The following is a 21475-nucleotide window of genomic DNA, read 5'->3' as shown; positions in this document are numbered from 1 at the left end:
CGAGTCACTGTATGATGATTGAGTCCGTATTAGGTTGAGTGAGTGTATGATGTGTGAGTCAGCGTACGATGTGTTAGTCAGCACATGATGAGTGAGTCAGTGTATGATGTGCGAGTCAGTGTATGATGAGTGAGTCAGTGTATGATGTGTGAGTGAGTCAGCAGCAGCGTGAGTGTATGATGTGTGAGTCAGCGCACGATGTGTTAGTCAGCGCATGATGAGTGAGTCAGTGTATGATGTGTGAGTGAGTCAGCGGCAGTGTGAGTGAGTGTATGAAGTGCGAGTGAGCCAGCACACGATGAGTGAACCTGTGTATGATGAGTGAATGGGTCAGTGGTTGTGCGAGTGTATGATGTGTGAGTGAGTAAGCGCATGATGAGCGAGTCAGTGCATGATGTGTGAGTGAGTCAGTGTATGATGTATGAGAAAGTCAGTGTCGGCTACCTCTGCTCGCGCGTCGCCCCCCCCCCTCCCCCCCCCTCCGGTTCTGTCGCCCCCCTCCCCCAGCTCCATCGGCCCTCCCTTGGTTCCGTCGGCCCCCCCCCGGCTCCGTCGCCCCCCCCTCCGGCTCCGTTGCCCCCCCCCGGCTCCGTCGTCGTCCCCCCCCCCCGGCTCCATTGCCCCCCCTGGCTCCATCGCCCCCCCCCCCCGGCTCCATCGCCCCCCCCCCCGCCGGCTCCATCGCCCTCCCCCAGGCTCCGTCGCCCCCCCCCGGCTCTGTCGCCCCCCCCCGGCTCCGTCGCCCCCCCCCCCCGGCTCCGTCGCCCCCCCCCGGCTCCGTCGCCCCCCCCCCGGCTCTGTCGGCCCGCCCCGCCCCCGTCGGCCCCCCCCCCGGCCCCTTCGGCTCCATCAGCTCCTTCTATCGGCTCCCTCGGCCCCCTCACAAACGGCACCGCCAGCCGCTGCTCGGAGCGCGGCCCGGGAACGCCCCGGGAGCGCACGCGCGCCTCAGGCGGCCATCTTGGATTTGTCTTCTTGATCTGGACCATATGCTAACCTTCCACCAAGACCAAAACAAGAGTCAACCTGGTCGAGCAAATGGAAAGCACAAGCTGGGGAGAATCAGCACTAGTGTTACGGACATCAACGGTGGTCCTTGTGTACTTTGTAGCTGAATACTGCGCACCAGTATGGACCAGAAGTAGTCACACTCGACTTGTCGTTGTCCAACTGAACACTGCAATGTGGTGTATCTCTGGTGCCCTTAAGCCGACCTGAACACCCTGGCTGCCCGTGCTGTCACACCATCTCTCACCCACCAATTTGCTGCAACCTTGCAACTCTCGAGGAAGTCCTGCAAATCGAGGAAAACAGTGGCTTTCCCATTCATTATAACCTCAAGAACGTCCCCCATCATCGCGTGGAGTCACGCAAGCACCTTTGGACCCATGCGCTTAACCTTAAACAATGCAAAATCAACCCTGATTAATCTTGGACAGCTTAATGGAATTCAACAAAACTCACAAACAAACACTTTGTGAAAGACCCAACACAGAAGATCCCTCGGTTTGATTTTCCACGAAGCTCATGGTCCATCCTAAATCGCATCCGCACAAACCATGGCAGATGTGTATACCTGATACACAAATGGAAAATGTTAAACTTTCCAGTGTGTGACTGTGGTCATACAGAACAGACCGCACGACATATAACGACTCAATGCCCGATCCACAAATACAAAGGAGACATCACAACGATACACTCCACTGTGCCTTGCGCAGTTATCTGGCTTGACCTCCTGAATGTGAAATTGTAGTTGTTGCTCCGCATCTATATCAGCGATACGAAAGAAGAACTGTTTGCACTGTGCCTGTTTGTACTGTGTGTACTGTTTGTACTGTCTCGTTTGTACTGTCTGTCTCGTGTGTACTGTTTGTACTGTCCGTCTCCTTTGTACTGTCTGTTTTGTGTGTACTGTTTCTACTGTCTGTACTCTCTGTCTCGTGTGTCCTGTTCGTACTCTCTGTCTTGTGTGCACTGTTCATAATGTCTGTCTTGAGTGTACTGTTTACACAGTGGATTGTATATTGTTTATAATGTCTGTCTAGTGTGTACTGTTTGTACTCTCCGTCTCGTTTGTACTGTCTGTCTTGTGTGTACCGTTTGTTATGTCTGTCTTGGGTGTACTGTCTGTCCCGTGTGTACTGTTTGTACTGTCTCTCTCGTGTGTCATGTTTCTACTGTCTGTCACGTGTGTACTGTTAACACTGTTTTGTGTATTTTTTCTAGTCTGTCTCGTGTGTACTGTTTGTACTGTCTCGTGTGTCTTGTTCGTACTGCCCGTCTCATGTGTCCTGTTTGTACTGTCCTTGTGTGTGCTTTTGTACTGTCTGTATTGTGTATTGTTTGTCCTGTCTGTCTAGTGTGTCATGTGTCTCGTGTATACTGTTGGTACTATCAGTCTTGTGTGTGCTGTTAGTAGTGTCTGTCTTGTGTGTCCTGTACTGATTGTCTTGTGTGTACTGTGTATACTGTCCTTCTCATGTGTACTATATGTCTTGTGTGTCCTCTACTCTGTCTTCTGTGTACAGTTTGTTATGTCTATCTCGTGTGTCCTGTTTGTACTGTCTGTCTCATGTGTACTGTTTATACTGTCCTCGTGTGTACTGTTTGTACTGTCTGTCTTGTGTGTCCTGTACTGTCTGTCTTGTGTGTCCTGTACTGTCTGTCTCGTGTGTACTGTTTGTACTGTCTGTACTGTCTGTCTTGTGTGTCCTGTACTGTCTGTCTTGTGTGTCCTGTACTGTCTGTCTCGTGTGTACTGTTTGTACTGTCTGTCTTGTGTGTCCTGTACTATCTGTCTTGTGTGTCCTTTACTGTCTGTCTCGTGTGTACTGTGTGTACTGTCTGCCTTGTGTGTGCTGTTTGTAGTGTCTGTCTTGTGTGTTCTATACTGTTTGTCTTGTGTATACTGTTTGTAGTGTCTGTCTTGTGTGTTCTATACTGTTTGTCTTGTGTGTACTGTTGGTACTGTCCTTCTCGTGTGTACTTTCTGTCTTGTGTCCTGTTTAAACTGTATGTCTTGTGTGCCCTGTATTGTCTGTCTCATGTGTACTGTTTATACTGTTCTTCTTGTGTGTACTGTTTGTACTGTTTGTCTTGTGTGTCCTGTACTGTCTGTCTTGTGTCTACTGTTTGTACTGTCTGTCCCGTGTCTACTGTTTATACTGTTCTTGTGTGTACTGTTTGTACTGTCTGTCTTGTGTGTCCTGTACTGTCTGTCTTGTGTGTACTGTTTGTACTGTCTGTCCTGTGTGTACTATTTGTGCTGTCTCTCTCATGGGCCATGCATGTACTGTCTGTCTCGTGTGTACTGTTTGTACTGTCTGTCTTGTGTGTACTATTTGTACTGTCTTATTCTGTGTGTACTGTTTGTACTGTCTGTCTCGCGTGTACTGTTTGTACTGTCTGTCTTGTGTACTGTTGGTACTGTCTGTCTTGTGTGTACTGTTTGTACTGTCTGTCTTGTGTGTACTGTTTGTACTGTCTGTTTTGTGTGTACTGTTTGTACTGTCTGTCTTGTGTGTACTGTTTGTACTGTCTGTCCCGTGTGTACTGTTTGGACTGTCTGTCTTGTGTGTACTGTTTGTACTGTCTTATCTTGTGTGTACTGTTTGTACTGTATTTCTCGTGTGTACTGTTTGTACTGTCTGTTTTGTGTGTACTGTTTGTACTGTCTGCCTTGTGTGTACTGTTTGTACTGTCTGTCTTGTGTGTACTGTTTGTACTGTCTGCCTTGTGTGTACTGTTTGTACTGTCTGTCTTGTGTGTACTGTTTGTACTGTATGTCTCGCGTGTACTGTTTGTACTGTCTGTCTTGTGTGTACTGTTTGTACTGTCTTATCTTGTGTGTACTGTTTGTACTGTCTTTCTCGTGTGTACTGTTTGTACTCTCTGTTTTGTGTGTACTGTTTGTGCTGTCTGCCTTGTGTGTACTGTTTGTACTGTCTGTCTTGTGTGTACTCTTTGTACTGTATGTCTCGTGTTTACTGTTTGTACTGTCTGTCCCGTGTGTACTGTTTGTACTGTCTGTCTTGTGTGTACTGTTTGTACTGTCTGTCTTGTGTGCCCTGTTTGTACTGTCTGTCCCATGTGTACTGTTTGTCTTATGTGTACTGTTTGTACTTCCTGTCTCGTGTGTCCTGTTGTAACTGTATGTCTTATGTGTACAAACAGGACACACGAGAGAGACAGTGCGAACAGGATACACGAGACAGACAGTACAAACAGTACACAGGAGACATCCTTCCAGTCCTGAGAACCCGTCCAGTAGTCCAAACTGTTGTAATGATGTCATATAGGGCAGTGTGCACACAAATCTCACCCTCCCTCAGCAATTCGATTGTGAGTTCATCTCTGCCCGGTGCTTTTCCTGGATCGCCCTCTGTACTTCCTCAACAGATAGCACCTCAACCAGTCACTCACAGGGGGTTATTTCTTCTTCCATTATTTGAGGCACCGCAGCCCCAGGAGGGTCATCTCCACCTTGCCTCATGATATATTCTGAGCTAAGCAATTTCCCCTTCCCCAAGCTCTCAGAGACATTCTCAGCAACCTGCAAACCTGTTCCTGCGGGTGGAGATCGGGTCACCGTTCTTTCCCCTAACGATGGTGATAGGTGTGGCGCTGTAAATTACTTTTTCATGGAATTACTGAGTGATCTGTGATCGCGGGCTAATGAGGCAGATTCCATATCCTCAGCAAGCCGCGACCACCACTCATCCTTGTAGTGCCGCATGGCTCCTAGGACCTCCGACCAAAGGCTTTGGTAAGCCTAGTCATTCTCCAACATGGGATGCTGGAGACGGTGTTAGCCATCCAGAACACCTCCTGTCAGCCATGGACTCTGGGGACATTTGGACCGCATACCCAGAGCAGCCATTGCAGCTGCATGAGCCACAGTCCTGAACCTTACCCATTCACTCTCGCATCAGGAGGAGGGGAGGACGATACCAACCTCAGCTGCAAGCAGTGCTGGAACAGCATGTTGGCAATTACAAGCCCATCGAATGCACAGAAGTCTAGCAGCCTCCTACCGCTGTTTTTGATCTTATCTGACCCATTCTTTCCTGATCTGACCCATTCCTTCCTGATCTGGCCCATTCCTTCCAATCATTCCAGTCAATGTGCCTGTGTCATGACCCACTCGGACATTAAAGTTACCCAACAGAATGGCTCGATCCCGAGGGGCCACTTTAGCGAGCACAGGGGTCGGCAAGCATTCTTTCGAATTCGGTAATAACAAAACAAATCAAGAGCCGAGATGCATGTGAATACAAAACGTTCCTTCAATGAGCCGCATGCGGCTCCGGGGCCGCAGATTGCCGACCCCAGAGCTAGCACCTGTGACAGGAGGTCGTAGAAGGCATCAGACTCATCGGCCTTGCCTGCATCCCTCCAGTGATGTTAATTTTTGGTGGAGGAGTAAGCCACCACTAATTATTTATCGCCTCCTGTTGATGGGCAGACAAACCCACAGTAGCCTGGGTCGTACAGCTTCCCACACCTCGCTTCCATGCCTCTTTCATTATTTTGTTCAGAAGAAGAGCCACTCCCTGTTGTTTGGCAGTTTCCTGCCCCGAGAAGAGGACTGTTCTTCAATGGCATTGCTTACAGACATGAAAACATTACCGACCGGCAACCATCCAGGAGGTGTGGGTTGATTTTGCTGACTTCAAAATGCGCGCTCACACACCCACAACACCGAGACCACACAATCGCACACGTCCCCAGCTGTCTCTCGGCGTTTAAGATGAGGGCGGTATTCGGGCTGGCAAGTAGAAACTGTTTCCCTCCATGGGGCCTTTTAAAACCCTATTCTTAGTTCTGCCCTTCTATCTTTACACCTTCGCTAACCATCACCCATAACATGTAATACAGTTCTGTGCATGGTTATATGCTGCCATCTGGTGGCGTTATTTAATACTATACGTTATTCAAAACATTGCCCAACTCCTAACATGATCCCCAAACAAAGCAGATTCTGTTTGACCAGGTGGAAGGGGCTAAACGGGCATGGCATGGGCTAGAGAAGAAATGGACTGATGCGGTTCAGGAGGATGTGGAGCTAAGTGGACTTGCCGATGACCGGTGCCAGTTTTGTCCAGATCACCCTCTGTGAAGGAATAAGTTTGTGAATGACGCTACTGAGCAGGGCCAGGCTAAGTACACCTTGAGGCTACAAAGCATTTGGAGGCAATTGCCCTCCAACAATAGCGTAGGGCGGAGGAGTGACACACACAACTCACGGAGGGCCAGTCAGTTAAACGCAGTAAGGTGGCACAGTGAGGAGCACATCTACCGGTTGTCTCAGTCAACCCATGGCACCTGGTTTGGGTCCGTGATCTCCTGCCTGAGAGCTGTAAAAACTTAATGTGGCATAAAAGTGCACCTAGCCTGCGACAAGTGCTGTGGTGACGCCACTGCAACCTAGTGTGGAATGGCGGTGGTTGTTGTTGTCGGGAGGGCATAGACTCCCGTGTGAGTGCAGCGTTCATGTTACTTAGTTAATTTAAGGGGGTGGTCTGTATAGGTTCATTCATTTAGTGGGCATCCATGTTGGTTGGTTCGTGTTAGGGGCGCCCATGTTGGTGAGTTCATTTTAGAAGCATCCATGTTTGTCAGTTCACTTCGCTGGGGTCAATGATGGTTAGTTCATTTGGCTGTCATCCATTTTGGCTAATTGATTATGCGGGCATCCATGTTGGTCAGTTCATTTGGGTCGGTGTTCTTGTTGGTTACTTCATTCACCGGGTGTCCATTTTGGTCAGATCATTTTGGCCAGCATTCTTGTTGGTTACTTCATTCACTTGGCGTCCATGTTGGTCAGTTAATTTTGGCTAGCGTCCCTATTGGTTACTTCATTCACCGGGTGTTCATGTTGGTCAGTCCATTTTGGCCGGTATTCTTGTTGGTTGCTTCATTCACCGGGCATCCATGTTGGTCAGTTCTCTTTGGCCGGCGTTCTTGTAGGTTACTTCATTCGGCGGGCATCCATGTTGGTCAGTTCATTTCGGCCGGCCATGTTGTTGGTTACTTCATTCAGCGGGCGTCCATGTTGGTCAGTTCATTTAGCGGGGTGATTGCTCGGCGCGAGTCAGGACGTGGTGCGGTTCTTGGATTCCCATTGCCATTTCATCGGGAAGCGAAACTCCTACGATCTGGCGCAACGTTGCCAGTAGGCCTCGGCAAAATAAGATAATTTACCCTTTTTACCGGGTAAAAGGTGCCGACATGCCAAGGGGTAAGGTAAAGGGTATGGTAAAGGTAGCGTGGAAGAATTACCCAGTAGGGTAAAGGTAGCGCAAAGTATTACCCGGTATATACCTTTTTTACCGCTCGCTAAAAGCTCCGTGGAGCAGTCCGTGGCCTCTATTTAAAATTGGAATCATCGAGAGTATTCTATATTAGCTTTAATACCCGGCTTCGCCCGGGACTTTGATTCTTGCCTTGGATTAAGACACGGCCTACGCGGAGGGTGGCGGGGGGGGGGTGTGTGACGTCAGCAGGCACACTGCGTGACGCTGCCGCACGCAGGTGACATCACAGACGTGACGTCAGCGCACAACTCAAAGAGTATGAGAGCTCGGGGTAAACATTTACACCATTGGAACCTCCTTTGCCAGTAGCAAAATATGATCATTGTTTTTTTACCCTTTTATCTGGCAACAAACTGACACCTTTTTTACAAGGAGTCATGTTTGCATTGACCACAATTCCTGCGGTCGAAATGCGAACAAAAAACATAACTATCATTGCTGCTGCACGCAGCAACACTATCAGATATAATCTTGATTTGAGGCTTTCGTGACTGCAGTAATCCATACTCTTTGGTTCTTTCCCCGTCCGCGCGTTGCAGTGATAGTGTTGCTGGGTGCAGTAGCAGTGATAGTGTTGCTGGGTGCAGTAGCAGTGACAGTGTTGCTGGGTGCAGTAGCAGTGATAGTGTTGCTGAGTGTAGCAGCAATGACAGTGTTGCTGGGTGCAGTAGCAGTGACAGTGTTGCTGGGTGCAGTAGCAGTGACAGTGTCGCTGCGTGCAGTAGCAGTGACAGTGTTGCTGGGTGCAGTAGCAGTGATAGTATTGCTGGGTGCAGTAGCAGTGACAGTGTCGCTGCGTGCAGTAGCAGTGATAGTGTTGCTAGGTGCAACAGCAGTGACAGTGACTGCTGATCGCAGCAGCAGTCATAGTGTTTAATTATTTTTCTTTTGTTTTATTTTTCTACCTACGTGACTTTACCGAAAGAACCAAAGAGTATACTCTCAGATATAGTTCAGAGCGGGCCACTGGCGGCCCCTGGTGGCCTTTAGTGCGGCCCTGACGTGCGGCCCCCGACAATCCACAAAGAGTGACAACACCCACATGGTGCTGCTGTCAAACCCAATGGTTTCAAATGTGTGGCAGCCCTCACACTGAAGATGTCTGATCGGCGACAGTGACTCCCCCCTCCCCCTCTGTAAATTAGTGAAGAACACTGTTTTATTCATAATAAAGGTTTTTGGGTTAGTTCGCGTTATTTATAAATGTGTCGTAACCCTCCACCACCCGACACGGCCAATCAGCAAAAAAGTGTCACGTTGACAAAAGACAAATAGTTCACTACTTTAGACCACCGGTGTGTTGAAGAGTGAATCCACAACATTTACAGTTTGAGTACGAGGTTTCGCTCGTAATTACATCCAGCATCATCGGGCAATTCGCCAGAATGGTAAAGCCCTCACTTGCTCCCGGTCTTAAATAGAGCAGCAGCAGGGTGACGTCATCATTTTGCTCATTCAGGTGCAGTGATTTGAGGCGGAGGGGGGGAGGTATTGTAATTATATAATCGATTTGTAACCAGCGAAACGTCGTACTCAAACTGTAAATGTTGTGGATTCACTCTTCAACACACCGGTGGGCTAAAGTAGTGAACTATTTGTCTTTTGTCAACGTGACACTTTTTTGCTGATTGGCCGTGTCGGGTGGTGGAGGGTTACGACACATTTCTAAATAACGCGATCTAACCCAAAAACCTTCATTATGAATAATATTGGTCGCGAAAGCCTACGTGTTAACACTTCTAGATTGATTCACTCCAGTCGCCTCCTGATCTCTCTTCTCTTGCTACTACTACGGTCACCATTCTCGTAAACTTCACTCAGGATTACTCCCACAACGTCGAGGTCTCCAGAAGCTGCATGTTTTGTCTCAACCACCAACCTGTGTTTAACCACCGCCTCACTGCTGGTCACAACAACACACACTCACCACTCACTCACTCAACCACCACACTGTGTTTAACCACCTCACTGCTGATCACAACACACTCACTCACCACCCACTCAACCACCACAGTGTTTAACCACTACCTCACCGTAGGTTTCAACAACACACTCTCTCACTCACCACTCACTGAACCACCACACTCTCTTCAACCACCACACTAAAGGTCACAACAACACTTTCAATCATCACTCACTGAACAACCAACATTGTCACGCCTGCGCTCAGCAGCCGTGACAATCCACATCCCGCCGTGACTCATCACCTGGAGGACCAGGGAGGGGACTCATGATCCCACTGAGCGACCACTGCTGCCCGATGGGAAAGGCACGGCCGCCGCCGCTGCTGCTGCCCGCGCGCAGCTCCATTAGCGGATTGGGGAGCCGCAGGTCAAAGACGATCAAATCGCTCGCACAGCAGCAGCAAGCAGCAGCACTTAGCTGATTGCGAGCCGCAGCCGCAAAATCAGCTCCTCCTCGCGATCGGCGCATCGCGCTGCGGTTCCATGCCGCGTGGAGGTGCGTGCGGCGCACAGCACTGCGTGTCTACGGCGCACAGCACCACGTGTTTGCGCTGAGCAGCGTGGCACAGTGACGCTCTGGTGTGCGGCGGAGTGACACTCTGGTGTGCGGCGCAGTGACACTCTGTGTGTCACTTCTGCTCAACGCGCCCTTACCACACGACCCCACCCACCCCGTGCGCGCGTCGCGATCGTGGACCACGTGCCAAAGGAGGGCACCCCCGGGGTCTTCGAGCTGGGCGAAGGCGAGGGGGGACCCCGAGGGACGTCGCCTCCCGTGGCTTCCCGTGGACGCGCCACTCGGGGCGGGGGGGGGGGACACGCGGCGGGGAGGACGCGGCTGCCATGGACGAGGCCGAGGTGCCGCACAACGGCGGCAAACCCATAGCCTACATCAGGAGGCGAACTCGGCCGGTGAGTGCACCCGCGGAGTGTGTACCTGTGTCTGTGTGTACCTGTGTCTGTGTGTACCTGTGTCTGTGTGTACCTGTGGGCCGGCTCCGGATTAACAGCAGAGGTCTCACTCCGAATCAGTCGAGCGGCATTATATTTTCATTGGTTGCGTAACGCTGTGTGGAAGCTACCTGGTCTGTCGCTCCGCACTAAGCTTCGGGTATTCTCGACCGCGGTCATTCCCTCCCTTCTCTATGCTTGCGAAACGTGTACCCCCCTAATGGGGCATCTTCGCCGGTTAGAAACATTTAGGCTGGCCTGCCTACGATCCATCCTGGCTTTAACCAGGCTGGATTGTGTGAGCTCACAAATCCTTCAAAGATCTAGGCAAAGTCCCATTGGTGAACTCCTTCGGCAGGCAAGGCTGTGTTGACTGGGTCATGTAGCCCGCATGCCCAGCTACCGCATGCCGAAACAGCTTTTGTTCGGCCGGATCGAGGGGGCTAAACGGGCGCGGCACAGGCTAGAGAAGAGATGGAGTGATGTGGTACAGGAGGCCGTGGAGCTGAGTGGACTTGCCGATGACTGGTACCAGCGGTGTCAAGATCGGCCTAACTGGAGGAGGCTCGTGAAGGACGCTACTGGGCAGTTGGCGGCAGTTGCCCTCCAACAACAACAGAGGGCGGAGGAGCCACGCTCACAACAACGAGCGGAGCGCCGGGTTGACTAAAGAAAAGCAAGTTGGCACAGTAGGGGGCACAGGTGGTGCATCAGCCAGTCATCTCAGTCAATCGACCTGTGGCACCTGAGTCTGCCCCGTGACCTCCTGCCAGCGGGCGTTCGACACTTCACGTGGCCTCAAGGTGCACATGGCCTGGCACAAGCGTCGTGGTGACGTCACCGCCACTTAGTGGTGAATGGCGGTTGTTGTTGTAGTACCTGTGGGGAGCGGTAGTGTAGCGGTTAGCGCGCTGCGCTGGGTTCGATTCCCGCTCACGGCCGACACCAGTGACGACTATCTGAACCGGTTCTGGGCCTCCCCTAGGTCAACTCAGCCTCAAATGAGTACCTGGTGCGGTGCGTAAAAACATCGCCACTAGAGAGACAAAGGCGGCCGGGCGTGATGCTGGCTACCCACCCCCTCGTGTGCCGTTCTGGCCTTCATAGGTGATCGCTAATTTCACTTGCCCCAACAGTCTGTTAAGGCTATACGGGATATCTCTTTGTACCTGTGTGTACCTGTGTCTGTGTGTAACTCTGCTTACCTGGGTGTTGTCGGCCACTGTCATGCCCTCCTGTATGCTCTGCCCCGGTTTGAAACATTCATGTTGGCCCCGTCGAGAGTCCATCCTGGGTTTTACATTGTGAGGAGCTCACAGCTCCTTTAAAGATCTGGACACAGTCCCCCTTCATCGGTGAGCTCCTCCAGCAGGCGAGGCTGCGTTGGCTGAGTGATGTAGGCACGCATGCTCTGCCACCTCATGGTTAAACAAACGGACGCTGTTTGGCCATACGGTGGCTGGGCATGCGGATAGAGGGGGCTAAAAATGCGTAGCACGAGCTCGAAAAGAGATGGACTGATGTGGTACAGAAGGATGTGGAGCTGACTGGACTTGCCTATGGCTGGTACCAGCGGTGTCAAGATTGACCTATGTGAAGGAGGCTCTTGAAGGACGCTCTAGGGCGGGTGGAGGCAGTCGCCCTTCAACAACAGCGGAGGGCAGAGGAGGGAGGCTCACAAAACGAGCGGAGCGCTGTGCGGCTAAAAAAGCAGCGAGTTGGCACAGTGGGGGGCACCGGTGGTGCATCTACCAGCCATCTCGGTCAATTAACCCATGGCACCTGGGTCTGTCCCGTGATCTCCTGCCAGCGTTCCTTTGACACTTCGCGTGGCTTCAAAATGCACATAGCCTGGTACAAGCCCCGTGGTGACGTCACCGCCACTTAGTGGCGAATGGCGGTTGTTGTACGTTGCTGTACCTGTGCGTGTACTGTGTGTGTACCAGTGTGTACCTGTGTGTGTGCACCATGTGTGTACCTGTGTGTAATATCTGTGTGTACATGTGCGTGTGTGTGTGAGTCATCATTGCATTCGCGATAACACGATGAAAAAATCCTGGAAGAACCGGTTAATAAAAGTTTGCCGCACACATATTAATGTCGAGAGCGACAGACACAAACGTGTTCACTTCTTTAACGGAGGCACGGGAAGAGCCGCCGTGACGGGAGCGGTCAGCAGCGCAACTGGACTCGTGATTCAGATGATCGCCGGTTCGATTCCATCTCCCGGAGCGACGCAGTGAACTAAAAACTACTCAAATATATATTTTTATTTTACTAGGTAATACCCACTGAGCTCTATAGCTCTTTTGCAGAAGCGACCTGGCTATCACAAATGAAAGCTCAACGAAGTGGCTTATCGCGTAAAAATGTATAGCGGCCAAATGCTCTAAATGCATGTTGATTCTAAATGTGGAGGGATGAACCCGGAGGACCCGGAGAAAAATCCACGCCTCCATGGGGAGAGAGAGAGACATGCAAACTTCAAATATACAACAGTCGTCAGGGTCAAGATCGAACCCACGACCCCCTGTACACCAGGCGAGGTAGTTAACATCTCGCCAGTAAGTCGATCGGCAAGCTTTGCGTGTGGTTGTGGTTAAAACGTGTGCGGGTGCTCCCAACTGTGTCAAGACGTCTGGTGAGCGTGAAAGTGTGGACCAAAATCCACCCCGAGAGGAGCGATGGCACCGACGAGCCCCCAGCCTCCCGCCTGGCAGCAGTGGCCTGGGCGAGTGATCGCAGAGGCTGGGGAACTGGGGGGGGGGGGGGAATGTCGCACAGCGGTGAGTGGGGAGTCGCGCGTGCGGGCCAAGTGCGTTCATTACGGGAAACTCCACGGGATTCCGGAATAGTTACCGGCTCACCGGGGCAATCGTGCAACAGCCAGCGTGTGTCGCTGCGTGAGCACCTGTGCCTACCCACTATGCGTGTGTTTGTACGCTGAACCTCTTTCGCACCGGACAAAACACAACCGCGCTAATGTTGTGCTTGGGGAGGGGGTAGTGTAACGGTTAGTGCGGCTGCACGACGAACCCAGTGACCCGAGTTCGATTCCCGTTCATGGCCAACACCAGTGACGATTATCTGGGCCTCCCCTAAGTCGGCTAAGCCTCAAATTATTAACCGGTGCGGTGTGTAAACATCGCCACTCAGGAGACAAAGGCGGCCTGGCGTGGTGCTGGCCACCCACCCGCTCGTGTTCCACGCGGGCCTTCAAAGGTGCTACTTGCTAACAGCAATTGCCTCAACAGTGTTAAGGGGCCGTCCATGAATGACGTCACGCGATTTTGGACGATTTTTAACCCCCCACCCCCATCGTCACACGACGTCACAAAAAGTCAGACCCCCCCAAATATGACGTCACAAAGCTCTGCCCCCCCCCCAAAAAAAACATGCTTCAAATCGCTTTAAACTATTGTCATTGTAGTGCGTATTTAATGTGGTGCTGCACTCTGATCTTGTAGGAGAAAAACATTCAAAAGTATATTTAATTAAGTAGAACGTGTTGACTATATTTATTTAATGTTGCGCATTTTGATGTGACGTCACATCTCCCAACCCCCCCCCCCTTCGTCACACATCGTCACAAATGTCTGACCCCCCCCAGGTGCGTTACGTCATTTATGGACGGCCCCTAAGGCTATACGGGGGATATTTGTCTCTGATTGGTGATGTAGTGGTTAACGCACTGCGCTACGAACCCGGTGACCCCAGTTCGATTCCCGCTCACAGTCCACTCCACTGACAGTGGCTCAAATGAGTACCTAATGCGGTGGGTAAACATCGCCACTAGGGAGACAAAGTCGGTCATGCGTGGTGCCTTCATAGGTGCTCGATAGCAACACTTCGGAGTGGGAATGGTGTAACTCGGAGTGGGACCGGTGTAACTCGGAGTGGCGCCCGTGTAACTCGGGGTGTGGGGCCGGTGAAACTCGCATTGGGACCGGTGTAACTTGGCAGGTGGGACCGGTGTAACTTGGGGGGTGGGACCGGTTTAACTCCGGGAGGGACTGGTGCAACTTGCGGTGGGACGGGTGTAACTCGGGGTGCGACCGGTGTAACTCCGGGTGGGACCGGTGTAACTCGGGAGGTCGGACCCGTGTAACTTGGGATGGGATCAGTGTAACTCAGGGTACAGGACCGTTGTAACTCTGGTGGGACTGGTGCAACTCGGGGTGGGACCAGTGTAACTTGGGGTGTGGGACCAGTATAATTAAGGGGTGGGACTGGTGTAAGTCTGGATGGGACCGGTGTAACTCGGGGTGTGGGAGTGGTGTAATTCGGGGTGTTGGACTGGTGTAACTCGGGGTGTAACTGGTTTAACACAGGGTGGGACTGGCGTAACTTGGGGTGTGGGGCCAGTGTAACTCAGGCTAACGGACCATTGAAACTCGGAGTGGGACCGGTGTAACTTGGCGGGTGGGACCGGTTTAACTTAGGGTGGAACCAGTGGAACTCGGGGGGTGAGGCCAGTGTAACTCCGGGAGGGACTGGTGTAACTCGGGGGTGGGACCAGTGTAAGTTGGGGTGGGACTGGTGTCACTCGGGGGGTGGGTCCGGTTTAACTTGGGGTGTAACCGGTGTAACTCGGGGTGGGACTGGTGTAACTCGGGGTGGGACCAGTGTAACTTGAGGGGTGGAACCGGTGTATTTTGGGGTGTGAGACCAGTGTAACTTAGGTGTTGAACCGGTGTAACTCGGGGTGTAGGACTGGCATAACTCGGGGTAGGACTGGTGTAACTCGAGGTGGGACCGGTGTAACTTGGGGTGGGACTGGTGTAACTCGGGGTGGGTCCAGTGTAACTCGGGGTGGGTCCAGTGTAACTCGGGGTGGGTCCAGTGTAACTCGGGGTGGGTCCAGTGTAACTCGGGGTGGGTCCGGTGTAACTCGGGCTTGGACCGGAGTAACTTGGAGTGTGGAACCGGTGTAACTCGGGGTGGGTCCGGTGTAACTCGGGGTGTAGGACCGTTGTAACTCTGGTGGGATGGGTATAACTCGTGGTGTGGGACCGGTGTAACTCGGGGTGGGACTGGTGCAACTCGAGGTGGGACTGGTGTAACTCGGGGTGTGGGACCAGTATAACTAAAGGGGTGAGACTGGTGCGCTTGGGGTGTGGGACCAGTGTAACTTGGGGGGTGGGACCAGTGTAACTTGGGGTGTGGGGCCGGTGTAACTCAGGCTAAAGGACCATTGAAACTCGGAGTGGGACCAGTGAAACTCGCGGTGAGACCGGTGTAGTGCGGGGTGGGACGGTGTAACTCTGGGTGTGGGACTGGTCTAACTCGGGTGGTGGAACCGGTGTAACTCGAGGGTGGGACCAGTGTAACTTGGGGTTGGACCGGTGTAAGTCTGGGTGTGGGGTCGGTGTAACTTGGGGGGTGGGACTGGTGTAACTCCGGGTGGAACCAGTGGAACTCCGGGGTGGGACCGGTGTAACTTGGGTGTGGGACCGGTGTAACTTGGGGGGTAGGGCCAGTGTAACTCGGGCTATTAGGACCGTTGTAACTCTAGGGTGGGGCCGGTGAAACTCGGGGTGGTGGCAGAGTAACTCAGGGTGTCGGACTGGTGTAACTCTGGGGGTGGGACTGGTGTAGCTCTGGGTGAGACCAGGAGACCAGTGTAACTCTGGGTGAGACCAGTGTAACTCGGGGTGAGACCAGAGTAACTCGGGGGGGTGGGACCAGAGTAACTCAGGGTGTGGGACTGGTATAACTCGGGTTGGTTGGTTGTCATTCGGGGTGGGACCAGAGTATCTCGGGGTGTGGGACTGGTCTAACAACAGGGGTTGGGCCGGTGAAATTCGGGGTTGGACCGGTGGAACTTAGCGGGTGGGACCGGTGTAACTCGGCGTGGGCCTAGTGTAACTTGGTGTGGGACTGGTGTATTTTGGGGTGGGACCGGTGTAACTCTGGGTGGAACCGGTGAAATTTGGGGTCGGTGTAACTCGGGGTGTGGGGCCGGTGTAACTCTGGGTGAGACCGGTGTAACTCGGGGTATGGGACCGGTGTAACTGGGGTGTGGGACCGGTGCAACTCGGGGGTGAGACCGGTGTAAGTTGGGGTGTGAGACCGGTGTAACTCCGGGGGTGGGAATCGTGTAACTCGGGTTGGGTCCGGTGTAATGCGGGGTGGGACCAGTGTAACTCGGGGTGGGACCAGAGTAATTCGGGGGGTGGGACCGGTTTAACTTGGGGTGGTACCGGTGTAACTCGGTGGATGGGGCCGGTATAACTTGGGCAGGGACCAGTGTACCTTGGGGTGGGACTGGTGTAACTAGGGGTGGGCCTGGTGTAACTCGGTGTGGGACCGGTGTAATTTCGGGTGGGGCCGGTGTAACTCGGCATGTGGGACCGGTGTAACTCGAGGTCGGACTGGTGAATCTTGGGTGTGGGACCAGTGTAACTTGGGGTGTGGGACCAGTGTAACTTGGGGGGTGGGGCCGGTGTAACTCGGGCTATAAGACCGTTGTAACTCTAGGATGGGGCCGGTGAAACTCGGGGTGGGACCTTTGTAATTTGGGGGGTGGGACCGGTGTAACTCGGGGTGGGACCGGTGTCATCCGGGGTGGGACCGGTGTAACTTGGGGTTGGACCGGTGTAACTCGCGGTGTGCGCCCAGTGTCACTCAGGCTATAGGACCGGTGTAACTCGGGGTTGGGACCAGTGTAACTCGGGGGGTGGGATTGGTGTAACTCGGGATGGGTCTGGTGTAACGCGTGGGGTGTAACCAGTGTAACTTGAGAGTAGGATCGGTGTATCTTCAGGTGTGGGACCGGTGAAACTCGCGGTGGTACCGAAGTAACTTGCCGAGTGGGAGCTGTGTAACTCGGGGGGTGGGACCAGTGTAACTCAGGGTGGGACCGGTGTAACTCAGGGTGGGACCGGTGTAACCCAGGGTGGGACCAGTGTAACTCGGGGTGGGTCCGGTGTAACTCAGGGTGGGCCTGGTGTAACTCAGGGTGGGCCTGGTGTAACTCAGGGTGGGTCCGGTGTAACCCAGGGTGGGTCCGGTGTAACCCAGGGTGGGACCGGTGTAACTCAGGGTGGGACCGGTGTAACTCAGGGTGGGCCTGGTGTAACTCAGGGTGGGCCTGGTGTAACTCAGGGTGGGACCGGTGTAACTCAGGGTGGGTCCGGTGTAACCCAGGGTGGGTCCGGTGTAACCCAGGGTGGGACCGGTGTAACTCAGGGTGGGACCGGTGTAACTCAGGGTGGGCCTGGTGTAACTCAGGGTGGGACTGGTGTAACTCAGGGTGGGCCTGGTGTAACTCGGAGTGGGTCCGGTGTAATTCGGGGTGGGACCGGTGTAACTCGGGGTGGGACCGGTGTAACTCAGGGTGGGCCTGGTGTAACTCAGGGTGGGCCTGGTGTAACTCAGGGTGGGACCGGTTTAACTTAGGGTGGGTCCGGTGTAACTCAGGGTGTGGGACCGGTGTAACTCAGGGTGTGGGATCGGTTTTACTTAGGGTGGGTCCGGTGTAACTCAGGGTGTGGGATCGGTTTTACTTAGGGTGGAACCGGTGTAACTCCGGGAGGGACCGGTGTAACTCGGGGTGGGACCGGTGTAACTCGGGGTGGGACCGGTGTAACTCAGGGTGGGCCTGGTGTAACTCAGGGTGGGCCTGGTGTAACTCAGGGTGGGACCGGTTTAACTTAGGGTGGGTCCGGTGTAACTCCGGGAGGGACCGGTGTAACTTGCGGTGGGACTGGTGTAACCCGGGGTGGGACCGGTGTAACTTGGGTGTGGGACCTGTGTAACTTGGGTGTGGGACCGCTGTATCTTGGTGTGAGTGAGCGGTGTAACTTGGGGTGTGGGACCGTTGTAACACCGCGTTTGGGATCAGTGTATCACGTTAAACGGCTTTCCTTTAGGGAAACATAACTTCAGCAGCATGTCATACTCTTGAGGTTATTACCGTAAAGTTACGTACATAGTAAAATAAATAAATACTAGCTCAGGACGTTTCAATCGCAACAAGCGATCGTCCTCAGGTGAAAGAAAGAAACATGCCTCTGTGACGAGCCATTATATAGAGGGCGAGGGGAGGCCGTAAAGGGGATGAGAGTGTTTGGATAAAATTCAAAGAGGGCTTGGGTGAGTGAGAGAGAGAAAATAAATGTGACAAGGAAGCTGATATATTTAAACTTAACAAAATTTAGAAATGTAATGCAACTCAGAGTGTCGGCTAACACAAGAGTTAACACTTTACCTGGTTGATCAACGTCCTTCCAAAGATTGCTAAATTTTGCATCCATCTTCCCGGTTGAAATTATGTGGAAAACCTCCCCGTAAAGGGCGCTTCAATCTTGATTAGAAGCTTGTTTCTCTCTTTCACCTGAGGATGATCGCTTGTTGTTGCGATCGAAACGTCGTGATATATTATTTATTTTCCCATCTACGTTACTTTACCAAAATAACCTAAGAGTATGAAATTCCTGCAGTCACGAAAGCTTCCAATCAAGATTCAGCAGCATTGTTTCAACACAAGCAAACACTGGGCCGGTTTCGACAACACGGCTGTTCATCAGCAGTCACGCTCGATTAAAACAATGCTGGTGAACTGCCAGATGTTAAGAGGCAAAGACATACAGTTAACTAAGACTCCGATCTTGCCTATAAACATCTGGAAGTTCGCCAAAATATGTGCTCACAAGTCTGACCGCTGATGAAACATTGACTCTCAAACCCCGGCAGCGTTTTCTTGGATTAAACGAATGCTGCCGAAAAATATGACCCCTAAAACATCACGTTGCCAATGTGTATCTACTTGGAGAGAGATCCGTGAAGGCGGCGACCTGTCTGGGCTTAGCGCGACACGGGGTGTCCAGGGTGACAATGCTACACGTCCTGTAATGCTGCTCCACTGGGATCTGCATCATCATCGTCGTGGGATCTTCATCATCATCATCGTGGGATCTCCATCAACATCATTACATCTGCATCATCATCATGGGACCTGCATCATTATTATCATGGGATCTGCAACATCATTCTGGGATCTGCATCATCATGGCATCTGAATTATCATCAAGCGATCTGCACCATCATCATGATCATAGGATCTGCACTATCATCATCATGGGATCTGAATAACCATAATCATGGTAACTGAATCATCATTATCATGATATCTGCATCATCACGATCATAGGATCTGCATCATCATAATTACCAGTGGCCGCGCGTGGCTGCACTGCGCAGTGGGAATGCGGAACGCGACGGCGCGATTCATTATTCTGCTGCGTCACGAACATCGCCTCGTCTCCCCACCCCATCTACCCGTCGACCCGCTCGCACACCCATCCACTCACCCGCCCGCTCACCAACTCGTCCGTCTACTTACTCATTCGCTCACGCACTGAGCCAGCAACCCAACCACCCCACACACCCGCTCGCGAATTCACACACTCGGTCATTCGCTCACCTGCTCAGCCTGTCCCCTCACTCACATCCTCACCCGCCCACCCACTCACCAACTCACCCATTCCCTCACCCCCCTCCCCATCCCATCACCCCCCCCCCCCCGCCGCGTGGGTGGTGGGGGGGAGAGTTGGTACGGTCCGCGCACTGTTTCGCGATTGGACGCAGCCGCTCGCTGCAAAAGCGGCGGTGCGAGTCGGAGGAGGGTGGCTCAAGGAGTGAGGGGGGAGTCGGGGGAGCTCGCAGAGTGCGGCACGGGGCGGCGAAGCGACAGGGAGCGAAGAGGTGAGAGCCAGCTGGGCTGTCCATACACACGCCGTGCCCACACACACACACAACACGCCTGCTTGTGTGAGTGTAAACACGCATACATGACATGAGACACACACGCGCAGTCATTATACACACACACACACGCGCGCGCGCAATACGTGTGCGTGTTGTGCGTACACATTCACACGTCAATGATGGACAAGCACGCACACACATACACACACGCGCATACATATACAAAGACAACAATGTATATAATTAAGGGGAATAAATATACACGACCTCTGACACGTACAACACACACACACAATCACAAATACGCATGCGTCGAGAATGCATGCGTACACCACAGCCCTCGTGCATCATACAAGCACAGGCGTGACACACACGTGTGCATGCCTACACATGATACAGCACTCGGTATGCAGCCCATGTATATTTACATGCGGGTCACGAAAAAAGCACACACGCACACACACACATGTACACAAAGAGCAGAAAAAACAAAGATCACCCGTATAGCCTTAGACTGTAGGGGAAAGTGCTGTTAGCGAGCACCGATAAAGGCTGGCACGGCACACGAGGGGGTGGGTGGCCAACACCACGCCCGGCCGCCTTTGTCTCTCTAGTGGCGATGTTTACACATCGCACCAGGTACTCATTTGAGGCTGAGTCGACCTAGGGGAGGCCCAGGATCGGTTCAGATAATCGTTACAGTGTTGGCTGTAAGCGGGAATCGAACCCGGGTGGCCAGGTTCGTAGCGCAGCGCGCTATCCGCTACACGTGTACACACACACACGTGTACACACACACACGTGTACACACACACACGTGTACACACACACACGTGTACACACACACACGTGTACACACACACACGTGTACACACACACACGTGTACACACACACACGTGTACACACACACACGTGTACACACACACACGTGTACACACACACACGTGTACACACACACGCCCCATCCCCGCCCCCCCCTCCTCTGGCTCGGAGTTCGTAAACACGGGGATAAGAGAGGCGACACACACACACACGTGTACATACACACACACACGCGTGTAGACGTATGTGCACACGCGTGTGTGTGTACACGTGTGGCTCTGCTCACGCGTGTACACACACACACGTGCACATACACACACGCGCGTACAACGGCAGATCGCCGTGTTGGCTTGTGGCGAGTGTTGTTAGCGTCGTCTCCCCAGTGCCGATGTTTACACGCCGCGCCCGTGGTACAGGGTTCAAAATCGGGGGGCTGCCTCGCCTCGGGCCGCTGCATATGTTCGCCGCTGACGGTTTGCCCGTGAGCTAGAATCGAAATCTTCTTGCCCGACCGGCCCCGGTAGCGCATTACAGCGCGCACCGCTTCCCGAACTCCGCAGCGTTTTGTTGTTGCCACTCGAAGCCGTTTCCCCCATGTGCCGTGCTCGGCTGCTCCGGTACCTGCGGAGTGGTGGTGGTTGGGTTGGGGGGGGGCAAATGCTACCAGCGATTTCCTTGCAGATTCCGTTTCGGGCGATCGCGAATGA

General features: G+C 52.9%; 1 protein-coding gene across 12 annotated transcripts in view; it reads left to right on the top strand.

The window, feature by feature from the left end:
• The first annotated feature begins 10114 nt into the window (after positions 1–10114).
• The window catches only part of LOC116944339 (uncharacterized), a 103046-nt gene continuing 91685 nt past the window's right edge, over positions 10115–21475 (top strand). For 7 of the 12 annotated variants that reach the window (XM_076068459.1, XM_076068458.1, XM_076068457.1 and 4 more), the window contains exon 1: positions 19771–19942. Coding sequence is in view for 1 of the 12 variants with exons in the window: in XM_076068461.1 (XP_075924576.1) it covers positions 10127–10195 (69 nt within the window). In the remaining 11 variants the exon portion in view is untranslated. Of the gene's footprint in view, positions 10196–19767; positions 19943–21475 lie in introns of those variants that run through there. The other 5 variants (XM_076068460.1, XM_076068455.1, XM_076068461.1 and 2 more) reach the window with 4 other exon arrangements.

This window comes from Petromyzon marinus, chromosome 21, assembly GCF_048934315.1.
Source record: "Petromyzon marinus isolate PM22_M1 ecotype Great Lakes invasive population chromosome 21, UKy_Petmar_22M1.pri1.0, whole genome shotgun sequence".
NCBI lineage: Eukaryota > Metazoa > Chordata > Hyperoartia > Petromyzontiformes > Petromyzontidae > Petromyzon > Petromyzon marinus.
The sequence above is the reverse complement of the archived record's forward strand: the minus strand, read 5'-3'. Positions and strand labels throughout refer to the sequence as shown.